A 16,128-nucleotide genomic window follows, 5' to 3' on the forward strand; every position below is an offset into this window, starting at 1 on the left:
ATGTTTGAAATTCAATCGGATTGACAGTCACTTCCCACAAAAATACCATCAACCTATGAAAATCCAAATGATTGAGTCATTTTCCACAAAAATACTATCAGATTATGGAAATCCAAACAGGTTGGATAGTATTTTTGTGGGAAGTGACTGCCAATCACTAATAGACCAGACAATAAAAGATTTTAAAATTTGAAATAAAATTGAAAATTTATTTTGAGTAAAATTTTTCTACACTCAAAGGGGACAAGGAAAGATTTTTCGTATTTCTTACAATATTTCTTATGCTTAAATTAAAATCATAAGTCCTTTCTCTTGAATACTCGTCTGCTACCAAATTAGGCATTGGTTCAATTTCATGAAATTTCGATCCTGCTTGTTTCCCAGTAGAAATATTAGATACAGGATTTAAATGCGAAAGTTGATCATTCTCATTTAATTTATGAAAATATTTACTCGTATTCAAACAAAAATCAGATGAATTTTTAGAATCAGGAAAATTTAAAAACTGCTCAATAACGTTATTTGACAAATTTTTTGTATTTGATAATTCAATTATTTGATTCTGGTTTACAAGTACTTTTTTTGCTAATTCATTGCAAGTTTTAAAAATTTCGGAGAAATTGGTTAATTTATCCGAGCAAAATATTTTTTTATCAAACTTAGTCGAATTAGCATAATTTTGTGGCTTTGACCCTAAAAAAACTTCTCGATAAATTTTAAATTTATCTTTAAACCAATTTTCCTGTATTTCAGACCTATTTGTACTTATTTCTATATTTGAATTTGTCCTACCTTCTGAATTAAATAATTTTTTTGAAAATCTGCCTGTATTAAAAGATGGACCACATATAGTTTTCATTTTTATTACACTTGGCCGTTGATTTAATAATTCTGACGTTCCAATTTCTTGTGAATGCAATGATGGAATCTTATTAGCAATGAAATCGTTCAAATTTTTATCAATTTCATTCAGGCTTTGTTTTCGTTTACGTTTTTTTCTACTTTTTCTTTTTTCCGGAGTTTCATAATAAAAGGGCCTACTATTATCGTCAATAAAATGTAGCCAATTTCGATAGGGGTCTGGTGGCTTTATTTTTCGCGATCGAATATTATAAAAGTTCTTAACAGCTATAGATTGAAGAGGTTCAATGTTTGCTTGTTCTATTAATAATTCATTACTCAAAACAGATTGCTGCTGGAATGTTATTTCTTTTTCTTGAATAGAAAGTAAATTCTGAACGCGCCATTCACTAAGTGAAATATCCGTTTGAGGTTTATATAATTCTAGTTGAAGACTTTTGTTACCACGTTCTTGTCCGCGAACTTCTTCTATATTTGCATTAATTCTTTCAACTAATTCATTTGGCTTGATTCTTGAATGCGGAAGAGGATTATTAACAATTTCTTTTGGAAAGTCCATTAATAAATCATCTTGATAGTTATATGATGTTGGTTGTGGGATGAGATTCGAAGGATCAAGGGAAATTGTGTTTGGTAAAATTCCCTTACTGGAAATAGAGTTAGGAAAATTAAGCAAATCCACATTACGTCTTTCAAATTCATCTCTTCTTATTTTCTGACTGCCGCTAAATGTACGTAACTGTTCATCTAATTCAAAAGAGATAGATACATTTTTTAATACGTTACAAATTCTTTCAAGTTCAGGCGATCTTAATTTCGGTGCACTTCGAAAATAGAGTTCATCATAATTTGGGTTTTCTTCTTTTTTAATTGTTGAATGCTCTAATTGAAATTGCGGTAAGGAGTTTCTCCATTTCGTTTTCTTTTTTCTTATTTCAATAGGAAAATATTCACATATATTTTCCCGCGAAATTTCAGAGTTTCCTTCTAAATTCTTTTCTTTTGTTGAAAAGAATGATTTTTTGGTTTGTTCAGATTTTTTGTTTTCTACTTCAAATGATACTACATCTTGATTTTCTAATTCCTCCACCATTCTTTGACGCGGAATTTCGAATTGTTCATCTAGGAATATATTTTCCGAGCCACTCTCTAGGATATTGGAGAAAACTTGGTCGTTTCCTTGCTCTTCATTTTTATCTCTCTCATTTTCTTTATTTTTACTATTTAAAAGTAATTCATGTGCATAAGTCTTTAAATCTCCCATAAATTCTTCCAACTTGCAATCGTCAATGTAGGATAATTCATTTTGTATTTTGTTAAAATAGCATTTTAAAAATTCGTATAGCATAAGACCATATTTTTTCCTATTTCTCTCATTTTGAGAGTATTTTGCCTCTTCGTAGCTTTGAAATAAGGAGTAATAGTTTTTAAGTATTGTAGAAATTTCTGATTCACTTGACATTTCAAAATTTTTAATTTTAAATAATTATTTTACCCTTTCCGTGGCATTTGAGAACCCTTGCTTGTATTTTTACTAGCAACTTTTAAAAATGATTGTTAATTTGCTTCGTGAGGTTTACAAAAGAAAATATATTTTTTAAATTTCAGGATTTGTAATTTAAATTTTTTTACATCCGTTGATAATGCTCTTTCCGTTTTCTTCGCTTGCCTGAATGACTATTTATTTTTATAATACATTCTAAGGTTAGGATTAAAAAATATCGATATGATACATTTCATGGACATTTTTTCGTAAATATTGTTTATACAACAATTGCTCAAAAATAGTATCGATTTACTGATATTTTCGATATTTGAGATATAAACACTGAAAGAACAATAGCGAAACCTTATATTCTAAGAAGAAATCATTAAAATTATATTGCCAAAGACCTTTTTAAAAAAGAAATTTCATTTATTTAGTTAACTTCTGTATAAGTTACTATTAACTTATAATAAAAAATCTCAGATTTAATCTCAGTCTGATGAAAGTCGTATATATCAATCCTGTCCTGCTTAATCACCAAAGATCAGTTGAGTTTTGAGCAACGATCAGCTACAATGAGCAACGATAAATTTTTATTTTGGCTATAATTTCCGTGCCTTTTTTTTGAATTTTGCTGTAAAGTCTAAGGCAATTTTAGAGTGTCAAACTTTATCACAGGTTTAATCTTAGATTTTGTCACATATGTAAGCAGTACCTTAGGAGAAATTGTATGTATAAAAACAAAATGATCAGTAATTTGAAAAAAATTAAATTATAACAAAAAAACTCAATGAAAAGTGGAGACGAAATTTTAAATTTTAATGTTCTTACGCTGATATATAACGGAAAGTGAAGTATTTTATTTATCACAGAGGAAAAGTAATTTTAATATACATACATCAATAAATATCGGCACAAAAAATATTAGTATCAGTATAAATGTTATGAAAAATTTATTGATACAAATCGATATTGTCACGTTAGCCCCAGCATTCATAAATATTTTTTGCTTCAGAACGGATTACGAATAAAATTGCGCGTTTTAATTTTTGTTTTAATACTTTTTTTTATGAGTGACAGTCAAGTGTTAACCGGCTAAATAACAACAATTGCAGAAGCATATTTCATAATCCATATTAACAAAATTTCTAAATGTGATACCAAATAAAATGAAAACGCTTACTATACAGATTAGTTTGCTATTTGTATAAAATTTGTAAGTACATATAACATATTATTTTTGATAGTTATGTAGAAAATAGAATGATGAAATATTCGACACCTTAAACTTTATCCAATTTAATTATGGTTTGTTGTTTGAGGAATATTACAAAATAGACTCTTCCAAAAATTCTATCACTCATTTCAATCTTGGGTTATAAATATGAAATTAGTTTATATCCTGTAAAGGCGATGAGACATCATTTCAAATGATTTGACTAATTTTTTTTGTTGCAGTTTAGAAAAAGTTTTTAATTCATTATACATTCAAAATTTCTGAATTGATAAAAAATTTTTGGACAAAATTGTGATATTCTTAGACAATCTGTAGTTATTTTGAAGAAACTTTAGTAATCTGATTCTTTTTAAAATTTGATTCACAAAAATTTAATTTATGCTTTCGCTGATATGTAATTTAATTTTAGGGAATACTCTTTATGTGGTTTAACATTTTCAGTGAAATAATAAAAAAAAATATTAACCAATTAATAGCTTGTTATTGACAGAAGATGAAACGAAAATAGCTTCAGCAAAGCATTGCTTATGGATGAGCTTATGGAATAAAATTACTAATAGAAAGCATGACTATAATCATTTTAATATAGTATGTACATGTACGCAGCTACATAAAATTGATCTCAAAAATACTTCAAAATTTAGTTCGACGAGGTAATTAATATATATTAACCTAATATATTTTATAATATGTATACTATCAAACATTGTCCATATTGACTTTACATATGTATATTATTTGGGTATAATTTAAACTTTAAATGATTGTAAGTACAGAAACGATTAAAATAAATAAATTACTATAAAAATTTGGTATATAGTGCAATTTGAGTTTAATAAAGTTAAAATATACAATATTTACCTAATAATAATTTTATGAAATTACCTAATAATAATTAGGTAAATATTCAATATTTACCTAAAAATTGCTCTAAAATGCATATATACAAAGAATGTTTAAAATTATAAAAACTTATAATTATTCGAAAGTTTTAATTAATTTGTTGGTAAACATATTAGACTAGTGGGCAATAGACTTACTAGATTAATAGACTGGCAGCAAAGTTGGTCTTTCTTTTTCTCTCTAATTATATTTATATCTACTGTCTACCTATTTTAGATGTTTTTGACAACACATTATTTAGTAAAATAAATCAAAATTTAGCTTAATACATAGGTTCCCATATTATTTTGGAATTTTTATTTTAAAACTCAAATTTTTATTTTTGATAATCAACATTTTGTTTTTTTAAATTGCCAAGAGATATTCACTTTTTTGCCTCTTCTATAAACTAAATTCTCAAAAATGGAAAACGAACTATATCTTATAGAAATGGATGGAACATATTTTACAAGAGATAATATTCAAGTACACACTATTTACTTTGAAAACATTCCAGATAAAAATGTAATTTTTAAATTTATAATCAAATATATGAAAATTATTTAAAATACATACATAAATATTCTACATTGTATATATATGTTTAGAATGTCATCCATGAATTGGAAGAATACTTTTCGAAATATGGTAAATTAAGTAAAATAGAAATTGAAAAACGTTACAAAAATTTTTCTAACGACTTGAGAATAAGTGGAATTGTTCAATATGAAACACCAGAATCAGCTTATAGGTACCTACATAATTGTTTTCTCCTGAACACCAAAGATATTGTTAAGCAAAATTACATTTTATTTCATAAAACTTTAATCTAGGGCATTAAAAGAAGAACAAAATAATAACTTTACTGTGTTACCGGCCGACAGCTGGATCCAACCTACATTTTTAACTAAAAAACCTGGAGTAGATGATGAAGCAGAAAATTATTGCAGTTTAGTAGATTTGGGTGAAGACTTGTTAATGCTTATATATTCTGAATTAACATTTCGTGATATTATTACATTGTTTTCTATATTTCCTAATCTAAGACCAAGCATAAGGCGATATTATAAACGAGTAAAATCTATTAAATTGAATTATAATGAAATAAGTAACTTAACTTTGCTGGAAATTCGCCAATTTTTAATTGAAATAGCAGGTGTCATCGAAGATTTAGAGATTTTAGATTGGAATTATAATGTTAAAAGTATACGTTTAATAAATTTTGCCTTACATTTTTGCAATGTGAGATCGCTTCATATTTCTTCAATATCATTTAAAGATAAGGATTTCAGTGCTAGAATCCGACAAAAATTTACAAAATTAGAGAAACTGAGGCTAGTTGATTGTCGAATAAGTGATGAAGATGTTCAAAATTTGTGCGAGTTAAATTTGACAACCCTTGATTTATCCGGAACAAATAATTCTTTCGTTGGCAATTATCTACATAAATTCGGCAAATTGAAGGAATTAAGTTTGGAAAATTGCGAAGACCTGTCTCCAGACAACTTGGAAAAAATGAATTTTAAAAATTTAGAAGTATTAAATATCTGTGGATGTGTTTTTGTTAACAATACGTTTAAGGTTATTGCTGAAAACGCTCATAATCTTAAATCTTTAAAAATATCAATTTCAAAATTAGAAAACAATCAGTTTGAAAATTTTGTAGGGCAAATCAAAAGCCTAGAAAAATTAATTATTGTCAACTCTTCAAGAACTGGTTGTACAGGATTTTATATTGATATATCTAACATGAATAATCGTATAAAAAAACTAGCCGAATCAGAATTTTTGCAAAGAAATCTACATCTCTTGCATTTAATTGATTTCAAAATAAGCGATGACTCATTCGAACATCTTGCAAAATTGAAAAATTTATGTGAAATAATGATTTGTTTTTCACATGAAGAAAATGTCTCTCAAGAATTTTGGAAACTTTTGTGTTCTTTAAAAAAACTGAAAGTATTAGCAATGAAAATGGATGGATTTAAATCTTTTGAATCTAGCTTTATGATTAAACTGATTGAATACATAAGTAAGAATAGGAATCGGGGATTTACTCTAATAGCAGAAATAAGCAAATCAGTTTATCGGGATATCTTAAAGGTATGATTTATATTAATTCAACAATAACAAAACAAGTTTTTATTGTTTTTCTTTTTAGAGTTCAGTTTACCTTCAATATAAGGATATTATAAAACTTGTGCCTTTCTATTTTACGCAACCATATTCGCATCATGCTCTAAGTGAAAATTGAAAGAATTTTATTATATTTAATTCCATGTGTAATTGGGGATCATGCTAATAAGCTAAAATTTTTATGATTTCGATCTTATCGCATTTTATAGTTGCATTTATTTATGATGTGTTGTATTTATTAGTACATAACTATATATTTTTAACTATTTAATAAAAAAAGAAAAGATAAACAAGTGTAGCAATCAATATCACAAGCGACTTTATTGTAAATTATTTTATTTTCAAAGAAAATTAAGTACATACATAAATATAAGTTTTTAAAAAGTACAATTTGGACTAGAACTTGCTTTAATTATTAAAAATTTAAACATATTTTTATTTGCACATAAATAAATGTAAAAGCTATACATTCAATGAGGTTTTATAATTTTAATTTTTTGATTGGAATGTCTTTATTTGCTCCAACGAATAAGGAAAGCCTATTGAAATTATCAATTTTACTTAACTGGAAATTAAAACGAAAAGTATTAATTTAATTAAGTGTTAAAAATTTTTGTTGCATTTTAACGTTCTGCTTAAATAATGGTGTAAAAATTGTATTAGATGCAGAAATGTATTATTGAATGTATTTTAAATGAATTGTAATAAAGAAATGTATTGTAAATTTTTATTTACAAATTTTATTTCCATAGTAGTCAATCGGCTATTCGTTCAGCTTTTAGTGACTATTGTGTATGTATATGCATTAGTAAATTCTGGTTGTACCCAAGGAAAGCATCATGACAAATGAACATTCATTGAATATATCTATCTATCTATTTGGTAAGAACGTAAAATGCATTACGTTGTTTCTTTATACACAGTAAGTTAAAATTTAAGAAAATTTTTATGACGATATATGTAAAAGAAATACATGCTCATATTCATCTTCTAGGGCGATAAAGATACAATTGTTTTATTAAACAGATGAAAAACTGATCTTGTGGGGAGCTATCGCCAAAATTTATACTAAATGCACACGTCCTAATTAAAGTTAGCGAAGTATCCATAAAACTATGTAGTAAAATAAAATTTCATTTTTATTTTCCAAAATTTTAAATACTTTATGTTCTTGGTGTAAACATAGGAACTTTACATTGTATATTATAAATTTTGATATAATACTAAATTTGTAGTAATTTAAATGAAATATCCAAAATATTTTTTATGCTTTTGGAAAATTGATTTTTAAATTGTTTCTCTCAAACATTTTGTGCTACTTTTTAAAATTTGAATTTTGCGGCTAATACAAGTGACACCATTATTTTTTATTATTAAATATTTTTGATTAATACGATCTAATTTATGTTTTTTATGAACTGATTATGTAAAACTATATTAATCAAAAATTATAATTCTTCAAATATTTAAACAACCATTACTAAGAAATGATTTACGTTTCAAAAGATTAACAAATAATTTTCTTATTTCTCCCTAAATTTAATATTGTAATACACTGTTTTTTTTTATTGTTTTACTTAATTTTTCAAAAATGATAGCAAATTATGTTTTGATTTTTCTTCCTAATCGAGTTTTTGAATATCTTGAACTTGATCTATTTGCTCCATTCTGTCTAAGATTCCCATTTTGTTTTGAATTACTTTCAAATAAAACATCAGAATCTGTTTCTGAATCAGTTAAGGACGTGCCTCGATGATCTGTGAAATAAATTACAATTTTTTCTTAATTTTTTTTCTAAATTATTATACTAATTATTGTAAAATATAAGTACATATGCATGTATATCATGTATGTATACCCCCCTTATTCAAAAGTGAAAAAGTATATACAAAAATAATAATTATGAGCAAAAAATTTGGATATTATTAAAGGTATAATTTACCTTTGTACTTACATGAAGGCAATTCATCTTCTTGGGTCACAAGGGGTGCATATTTTTGTTTTTTTGGACGTGTACGTTTTTTCTTCGTTCGTTGTCTTTGTTTCCTGCAAAAGCATAATAAACTCCAAAAGAAGCCTGATAACATTAAAAATCCTACAAACAGCCCAATAACGACGTATAGAATTGACCAATCTGAAAATAGTGTAAATTTGACTAGAATATGTAAAAAAATTATATCTATTTTATGTTTTTTTATATACTAGTACTCTAATGATTATGTTCTAATTCTTATTCAACATTCTCAACTCTTAAATTTTACATTTTTTGAAGAAACTGGGTTTGTATAAGCAAATATTAAAAAAATTATTTTTAAATTAAAAATCGGGCATAAAATAAAACAGTAAGTTATAAAAAATGGACACAATTTAAATTATATTCATACCACAATTGCCTTCATCTACGCCCCAATAATAGAAAATAGATGGCATCCAAAATGATTCACATTGGCAAGCTCGTGTAATGGTATTACATAATCCATGTCCTGAACAATTGTTTTGGCAAATCACGGTTCGTGCGTCAGTAAATGGTATACCAAGAATTGAATCATCACGTAGAAATTTATCTTTTAAAATTTTTTCTACTTCATATCCAGATACAATTTCCGTCTTTCCATTCGAATGCTAAAAATTTTGAAAAAATATAAATTGCTTTCGCATATAATATGGTTACAATATAATTGAAGCTTACAATTTTTTCCACATAAAATTCTAAAACTGCTGTTCCAGATTTCGTATCTTCTTTAAGGGCTCTAACATGAACTTTTACTTCACCGATCAATAATACAATTTTTTGCACTATAGCATCAAATTCAGATTTAGTTAACAAAGCGTAATCAATCGATAGATATAATTCAACTAAGTTTAATATCATAGGATCTTGTTTGACAACAATATTGACTGTTTGCGAATTTGAAAGTCCTTGATCATCAAATACTGTAAGTGTGAATACATATCGACCGGCGACAATATTTGTTAACTGAAATTGCACGAAATAAAAAAAAATCAAATATCTACATAAATAGCTACATATCCTTAATTTTTATATCAGTTTCTTAATTTTTTTCCATCATTTTAATTAATTTTTAAAAATAAATTTCATAAATTTTTACACAATTGAATGAATAATACCTGTGTTTATACAAATTTAATGGTTTCCAAAAATCGTTTTTGCATCAATGGTTGACATACGTTTTATTGTTGATACCCATAGGCTTCAGGTGAAAGAAAATGAAACATATGTCAAACATTGACGGCAAAATCGGTGCGTAAACACAGCGATTAATTTTTTAACTAATAACTATTCAATAATCACATTTCTGTTCATTTTACGAATTTCTTAAATTTTGACATTTCTTAAGAGTGTTACCAAACATGATTAGAATATTATTTTTTTCATAAATATTAGTATGCCACATTCCTACTTTAAACTCTTCATACAAGGATAAGTCGAACTTTTTTAAGTATTGCACATTATATAATACAAAACTGTAACTCAAGAAATTATTTACCATTAGAATAGGTTCGTGATCAGTGGTTCCAATGATTTTTCCAGCTATTAAACTATTATCATCTCTTGTCCACAAGTATTTTGTAATTTTCAAATCGTCTGAAGATTTGCTACCATTTAAATATATTGTATTTATTGGCAATCTTAAAGTTTGATTTCCGCCCGCATCAGCTTTAGGTGCTGCATTTTTTTCTAAAATTCAATTCGTATTTTTTTAACTTAAAGTTCATATATAAATTTCTTAAAGCAGACCTTGAACTACAGTCACAAATACTGAATCTGAAGCACTGTTATTGTTTTCATCCGTAACTAAAAGTTCAAACTCATACAGGCCAATGGTTAAAGATGTTGCGTTAGCCACCTTTCAAAGTTAAAAAAAATTAAAAGGAGTTTTTTATTTTTTATGTAAATCTATATAAATCAAAAAAATATTTACAGAATTATTTGCATTTTCTATAACAGCTTCATTTGGTCCAGACTTTTGGTTCCACTTAAAAATAGTAATTTTTATATCATCTGTTGACGCAGAACCATTTAAAGTAGCCCACGTCTGCGGTAAATTAATGGTCTGAAAAAAAAAAGTTCACAGTGAACATGGCAGTCGATTCAATCAGATTAATTTTTTACATAAAAATATCGATCACAATAATATCTATGTCGAAATAAAAGTAATTCAGTAGTTTGCAATTGTATTTTCCATATTTTTCTGCATATAAATCAAATTTGAGGGAGTAAAAAAAATGAGCTAAAATCAAATTTGAGGGAGTAAGAAAAAAATAATTAATTCAAAATTAAATGTTTTCACAAATATTTGCAAATGAGTCATTAGTCAAGGATTAAGCTCAAGGATTAAGAAAAGTGAAAGCCGAAAAGACCACACCCTTTTGCCAAAGCAATTTCGTCATGCCGACATGTACTCACACGTGCTTTTATTGCGTTTTCAGTCAATATGTTTAAATGAATTCGGAACAGCACAGTAGCAAGCATAAATAATTTTTGTGTGTCATTTAACCGTATGATTGACTTTTATCTTCATGTCTGTTTACAAATGGTATATACATACATACGTACATATATATAAAAAGAGTAAACATAACCTAACTATATGTTTACTATAACTATATTTACTATAACTACTAACTATAACGTAACTATATTTTTCAATTTTATTCGGAGAAAATTAAGATTCCGCTTTCTCAAAATGTTTGGCAAACTAAGATTACTTTACAATATTACTAGTGCTAATCCTTGCTCACGTAAAATATGTGCAACAAATGCTAATTTGTATCCAAGAAATTTAAAAAATTTAAAGAATAAAATTGAAAATGAAAGGGAGGATGCAAATACAATATCGCGGATTGAAAATGAAATTGAAACTTTAAATGAAGTGGAAGCGAATTTATTTGAAAATTCAAAAAATATGTATAAACCTGTAAAAATGCAAGAAATTCCCTCTTATAAATATAAAAAGGATCATAGCAAAAAAAAAGATCAAAGAGTTGCAGAGACGGTTCAAAAAGTCACAAAAAAACAGAGTTCATCAAGGGTAGTGGAAGATGTAAAGCTTGGTTTAGCTTACACTAGATTAGAGTTGAATCACCCTCTGTTAAATAAAATTTTTATGACTGTGCGATCCAAAAAGCATCGAGACAAAAAAGAATTGATTTTGATAGAAGGTCGACGTTTATTTTTAGAAGCTATAGAATGTGGTCTTAGCTTACAAACCGTTTTGTTCAGTCAAAAAGAGCAAATCGCATTACTGGGAAATGATATAATAAAAAAAATTTCAAAAGTTGGTGAAATTTATAAAGTTCCGCAACATGATTTAAAAACTTGGTCAGCGTTAACAACTCCTCCAGGTATAATAGGTATATTTAACCGGCCGACTGACCAAACTATTACTTCGAATTTGGAAAATAAATATATTAGAAAAGTGAAACACCTTCCCATTACAATCATCTGCGATAACATAAGAGAACCAAGCAATTTAGGAAGCATAATTCGAACAGCTGCTGCTCTACCTTGTTTAGAAGTTATAATTTTAAAAGGCTGTTGTGATCCGTGGGAATCAAAAGCTTTGCGTGGTGGTTGTGGGGGACAATTCAGAATTTCTTTAAAGTATGGTATGACATGGGAAAATTACGTTAAAGAGATACCAAAAGCTGCTAATATTTTTATATCGGAAAACAATTTAGCTAGGGTTCATGAATTTGGCTTCGATAAAAAAATACAAATTTATTCTGAAATGCAAACAAAAGAAGATAGCTACTTTTTTTTCGTAATCGGTGGGGAAACTCATGGTGTTAGCGACGATGTTTATAAGTAGTACCCGATTTTTAGTAAAATATTACTACGAGATTTATTTTCCTTTTTTTTGTTTTCAGTTCAATATCGGAAAACAATTTAAATGCAGTTTTTTTGCATATTCCTCTAGCAAATGAAATTGATAGCTTAAATGCAAGCTCAGCATTGACTTTGTTATTATTTGAAGCGAGAAGGAAATATTTACAAAATTTAAGTACTAGAGTAGATCAGGAAGAATTAGATATTTTAGAAAAAATACATGAGTAACACAAATAATCTTTACACTTACTAAATTTGTTCCAGCTTGCGCATGCGGAGGTAGATTTGTTGGTGGTTTTACAAATACATGAACCTTTGCGGAACTGGTCTGGTTACTTGCATCTGTAACTTTTAGTATGAAGGTGTAAATCCCTTCTTCCAAATTTGATAACTGTAATAAAAGTATTTGGAAAAATTTTTACATGTATTTTAATTTAGTATTATAAATAGTACTTGAAGAAAAGGTGTTCGAGTGTTTTGCATATCAACGGCTTTTCCTTCCTCTTCTGTCGTGTCTTTTGTCCACTCCCATGCAACAATTTCTTTATCATCAGTGCTTAATGACCCGTTCAAAGTTACATTGTTATGTGGTAAATACAATATGATATCAGTTCCAGCATTTGCTTCAGGAGGATAATCAGTTGTTTTTACAACAGTTATATTTGCGGTGGTGGAATTTTGAATATTATCAGAGTCTGTAATAGTTAATTTAAAAGTATAATTTCCTGGCATTTCCAAATCAGTAAGTTGTAAAGTGCTTGTGTCAGGTAATTTAGGTTGATATCCTATCGGGCCCTGTATTAATTCCCAATGAAATGCAACAATTTTATCATCATCGGTACTTGTGCTTCCATCCAAGATAGCTTCATTGTTCGGAAGCTTTATTGTTTGTTCTTTGGGAGTTATTATAACTTCCGGAGCCTTGTTTATCCTTTTTTCAGGTAACACTGTAACATTAGCTATAGCTTCTCCATAACTTTGATTGCCTGTCACAGTCACTTTAAATGTGTAAAGCCCTTCTGATAAATTAGAGAGATTTACTTTGTCTTTTGATTGGTCAGAAATAGTGCCGTTAACCGCCCCGCTAGGTTGAGATATTAACGTCCACGAATATTTATAAGTTTCATCAGTGGATTTATCACTTGGATAAATAAACGCAGCTAAGGTCACCTCTTTTTCTGGTAACTGAACAACTTTCGAATCAGCTTTTATTAAAAGTTCTTTAATGCTAGGTTTTGCAGTGACCACCTCTTCATTCAGTTTTTCTTCATTTTCCGAATTTTCAGAAAATGGTCCAACTAAAAGTGTAGCCACATTATAATTTTAAATATTTTAATTTATGTTTTATACCAACCTATATTTGGGTTTTGTTTGATGCTGGCTAAAAAGTTTTCTACTGCAGAAAAATCTAAGTTTAATTTTATACATTTTCCATGTTTATTTCTGTGATACCCTTCAATACAATTACATACACCCTTCTCTGTATTAGAAGGAATTTTAACACATTCTTCATTTATAGGGCAAACTCTATTCAACGATATTAATGCACAAGGTTTCGAGTTTAATGTATCTAAGAAAGATGGATCTTCAGGAAGATCTTCCCCTTCATCTACAAAATGTTGTTCTGTTCCATAGCTATCACTTTCATCTTCAAGCGGCAGTTTTCGAGATCCAAAAATAGCCGTTCTTAATCGAGATTCTGGATTTGCGATATCCTCATAATTTGGAATTCCGTCATCACTTAATCGTATTTTATGACTTTTTTTCCAGAAGTTTATTTTATCTAGCGTGTTGATTCCTGGAGGCAGGAAATACTCTACATTTTCTGTTTTAAGTATATCAATCCAGGAAAAACCATTATTTTCATTATCAACCGGGTTCACCAAAACCATTTCCAAACGTCTTTTCAAATTAGATCTTCTTTTAGGTAAACAAAGCTTGTTTGAATTGCATTTAACATGATAGCAATTCTTTTCAAAGATAAATGCAACATTGCAATCCTTTTTTTTCAAGCAACATTTTTCTACGCATGGAATCAATTCAGTTACATCTTTTTCCTGCGTGAAATTTCCAGATTTTTGATCTCCAATAGGGGCGGATTGATCAAAAGTTTGAGCAAATATATTAGGGCATATTTGGCTTAAATCAATACGATTATCATTTTGTTGTTTTACTAAGTTATCTTGCCGTATATTCGGCACATTTTGAGTGATGATACTCGGACTCAAAATAGTTGTAGACTGCTCTGATGGTGTTAAGAGGAATATTAAAATTCCAAATATTTTAAATTTGAATATGAATTTCATATCCATTATGTATATGCAATCAGCTCAGATCTCATCAAAAAGTGTTTCCAATAGTTTTAATTAATTCCTAAACTTATTCCAAATTTAATTAATTCCAAGAACTAGTGATTCAAATGTACTATATTTAATTTATAGAGAACAAAATCTTTCATTTTATACAATAAATTTATAACTTCGTACTATGGTTTGAGAAATGTTTGCAAATATATTATTTAATGATATTATAAATAATATTTGAATTCAAGAAATCTCCAAAATATAAACACTAAACTTACTTTTTAAGGAAACTTGGATACTCATTTTTTAACAACCAGTTGTCAAGTTATAAAACAGCTGATTGAAAACGATATAAATTTTAATGCTTGTATCGATAAAAATTTTAAGTGTTCACAAATCAGAATAGAACCCAGTGAACAAATCTTGCAGGAATCTTGAATTGAATACCTTGATTAATGCTGACGTACAACCGATAGTTTATATACACTTCTTCAAATTAATGTAAACTCAGCGTATTAAATGCATTATGAAAGAGTTTATATACACTTCTTCAAATTAATGTAAACTCAGCGTATTAAATGCATTATGAAAGTTGTAGAAGTGTATACACACCGTATCTGTCTGAGTCTTATTATAGGAGTCTCTAAATTATACCTTAATTTACTTTTATATAGATGTTTGTAGTTGATTTCAATCAATACATATTTTCTTATTTATATACACAAATTTAATTAATTTTAAACACTATATTATTTTTTAATAATTAAAAATTTTATAAAACAATTAAAAAAACTAACTTGAAACTAAATTAACAATGAAAACTACTTTAAAATGACTTGATTATAGAAGTAATTTATTGTTGAAACGAAACGTCTGACACAATTCTTATTCCACAAGTTTTGAGTTTTGTATGTACATATGTATATGTTATTGAAAAATTTGTTATAAATGTTGGCCTTTTCTAAAAGTCCAGTAACCCAGAAATATTTTAAATAAAAATAAAGAGATATAATTATAAAAGATTGGGTAATGTAGGTGTTAAATTACTGCAAATAGCACAACTTAATTTATTTTTTTGCCAGAATTAATATAAAAACCTCACCTTAATTTCTTTCAATTTCAAGAAATGTAATATGTTGATATATTACATACTTACATACTTACAAGCATACATTCATATATGTGTACATACATACATATTTTATGACAATGAGTTAAAAAATAAGAAAACTTTTATTTGCATTGACCAATGCAAATAAAAGACATAATGCAGAGTTTGTGCAATTGTACATACATTCATACATACATACACAATATTATATAAATATTTGTTTAATAAATGCATTATTAATTATTTATCATTCTCATACAT

General features: G+C 27.4%; 4 protein-coding genes across 13 annotated transcripts; 2 read left to right on the forward strand and 2 right to left on the reverse strand.

Annotated features, from left to right (window-relative positions):
* Positions 1 to 208: 208 nt before the first annotated feature.
* Positions 209 to 2,407, reverse strand: LOC129608449 (uncharacterized). Its single transcript, XM_055519942.1, has 2 exons — positions 2,357 to 2,407; positions 209 to 2,264 (listed from the first exon to the last, which is right to left on the reverse strand). Exons 1-2 carry the CDS (start codon positions 2,368 to 2,370, stop codon positions 209 to 211), a joined length of 2,070 nt encoding a protein of 689 aa, XP_055375917.1. The 5' UTR covers positions 2,371 to 2,407.
* A 1,019-nt stretch (positions 2,408 to 3,426) lies between these two features.
* LOC129608229 (uncharacterized) lies at positions 3,427 to 7,076 on the forward strand. Of its 8 annotated transcripts, none has more exons than XM_055519590.1 (6): positions 3,427 to 3,563; positions 3,994 to 4,237; positions 4,846 to 4,991; positions 5,075 to 5,217; positions 5,300 to 6,569; positions 6,628 to 7,076. In XM_055519590.1, exons 3-6 carry the CDS (start codon positions 4,890 to 4,892, stop codon positions 6,718 to 6,720), a joined length of 1,608 nt encoding a protein of 535 aa, XP_055375565.1. In that variant the 5' UTR covers positions 3,427 to 3,563; positions 3,994 to 4,237; positions 4,846 to 4,889; the 3' UTR covers positions 6,721 to 7,076. The 8 variants fall into 8 exon arrangements, with proteins under 8 accessions (XP_055375565.1, XP_055375569.1, XP_055375564.1 ...); XM_055519594.1 differs by having other exon boundaries at positions 4,915 to 4,991; XM_055519589.1 differs by having other exon boundaries at positions 3,994 to 4,172; positions 4,704 to 4,991.
* Positions 7,077 to 7,102: 26 nt separating this feature from the next.
* On the reverse strand, positions 7,103 to 15,034 carry LOC129608227 (dyslexia-associated protein KIAA0319-like protein). 2 transcript variants are annotated; one of them, XM_055519586.1, is made up of 10 exons: positions 13,808 to 15,034; positions 12,907 to 13,751; positions 12,704 to 12,844; positions 10,547 to 10,678; positions 10,363 to 10,471; positions 10,112 to 10,302; positions 9,292 to 9,579; positions 8,987 to 9,224; positions 8,545 to 8,736; positions 7,103 to 8,359 (listed from the first exon to the last, which is right to left on the reverse strand). In XM_055519586.1, the coding sequence occupies exons 1-10, from the start codon at positions 14,763 to 14,765 to the stop codon at positions 8,205 to 8,207; spliced, it is 3,249 nt and encodes a 1,082-aa protein (XP_055375561.1). In that variant the 5' UTR covers positions 14,766 to 15,034; the 3' UTR covers positions 7,103 to 8,204. The 2 variants fall into 2 exon arrangements, with proteins under 2 accessions (XP_055375561.1, XP_055375563.1); XM_055519588.1 differs by having other exon boundaries at positions 8,557 to 8,736; positions 13,808 to 15,033.
* On the forward strand, positions 11,257 to 12,827 carry LOC129608230 (rRNA methyltransferase 3, mitochondrial). Of its 2 annotated transcripts, none has more exons than XM_055519597.1 (2): positions 11,257 to 12,435; positions 12,495 to 12,827. In XM_055519597.1, the coding sequence occupies exons 1-2, from the start codon at positions 11,312 to 11,314 to the stop codon at positions 12,679 to 12,681; spliced, it is 1,311 nt and encodes a 436-aa protein (XP_055375572.1). In that variant the 5' UTR covers positions 11,257 to 11,311; the 3' UTR covers positions 12,682 to 12,827. The 2 variants fall into 2 exon arrangements, with proteins under 2 accessions (XP_055375572.1, XP_055375573.1); XM_055519598.1 differs by having other exon boundaries at positions 11,257 to 12,432.
* Positions 15,035 to 16,128: the final 1,094 nt, after the last annotated feature.

This window comes from Condylostylus longicornis, unplaced genomic scaffold (genome assembly GCF_029603195.1).
Source record: "Condylostylus longicornis isolate FDR11 unplaced genomic scaffold, ASM2960319v2 ptg000031l, whole genome shotgun sequence".
NCBI classification, from domain to species: domain Eukaryota; kingdom Metazoa; phylum Arthropoda; class Insecta; order Diptera; family Dolichopodidae; genus Condylostylus; species Condylostylus longicornis.

What these genes read in the sequence shown, in the direction of transcription:
- LOC129608229 (XM_055519590.1), top strand. Translation starts at nt 4,890, where the DNA reads ATGGAAAACGAACTATATCTTATAGAAATGGATGGAACATATTTTACA. An exon ending in ACACCAGAATCAGCTTATAG is followed by an intron (nt 5,218 to 5,299) that starts GTACCTACATAA and finishes ACTTTAATCTAG; the next exon opens with GGCATTAAAAGAAGAACAAA. An exon ending in TTTATCGGGATATCTTAAAG is followed by an intron (nt 6,570 to 6,627) that starts GTATGATTTATA and finishes TTTTCTTTTTAG; the next exon opens with AGTTCAGTTTACCTTCAATA.
- LOC129608230 (XM_055519597.1), top strand. Translation starts at nt 11,312, where the DNA reads ATGTTTGGCAAACTAAGATTACTTTACAATATTACTAGTGCTAATCCT. An exon ending in AGCGACGATGTTTATAAGTA is followed by an intron (nt 12,436 to 12,494) that starts GTACCCGATTTT and finishes TTTTGTTTTCAG; the next exon opens with TTCAATATCGGAAAACAATT.
- LOC129608227 (XM_055519586.1), bottom strand. Translation starts at nt 14,765, where the DNA reads ATGGATATGAAATTCATATTCAAATTTAAAATATTTGGAATTTTAATA. An exon ending in CTCGAACACCTTTTCTTCAA is followed by an intron (nt 12,845 to 12,906) that starts GTACTATTTATA and finishes CTTTTATTACAG; the next exon opens with TTATCAAATTTGGAAGAAGG. An exon ending in AATTTTATGTGGAAAAAATT is followed by an intron (nt 9,225 to 9,291) that starts GTAAGCTTCAAT and finishes CAAAATTTTTAG; the next exon opens with CATTCGAATGGAAAGACGGA.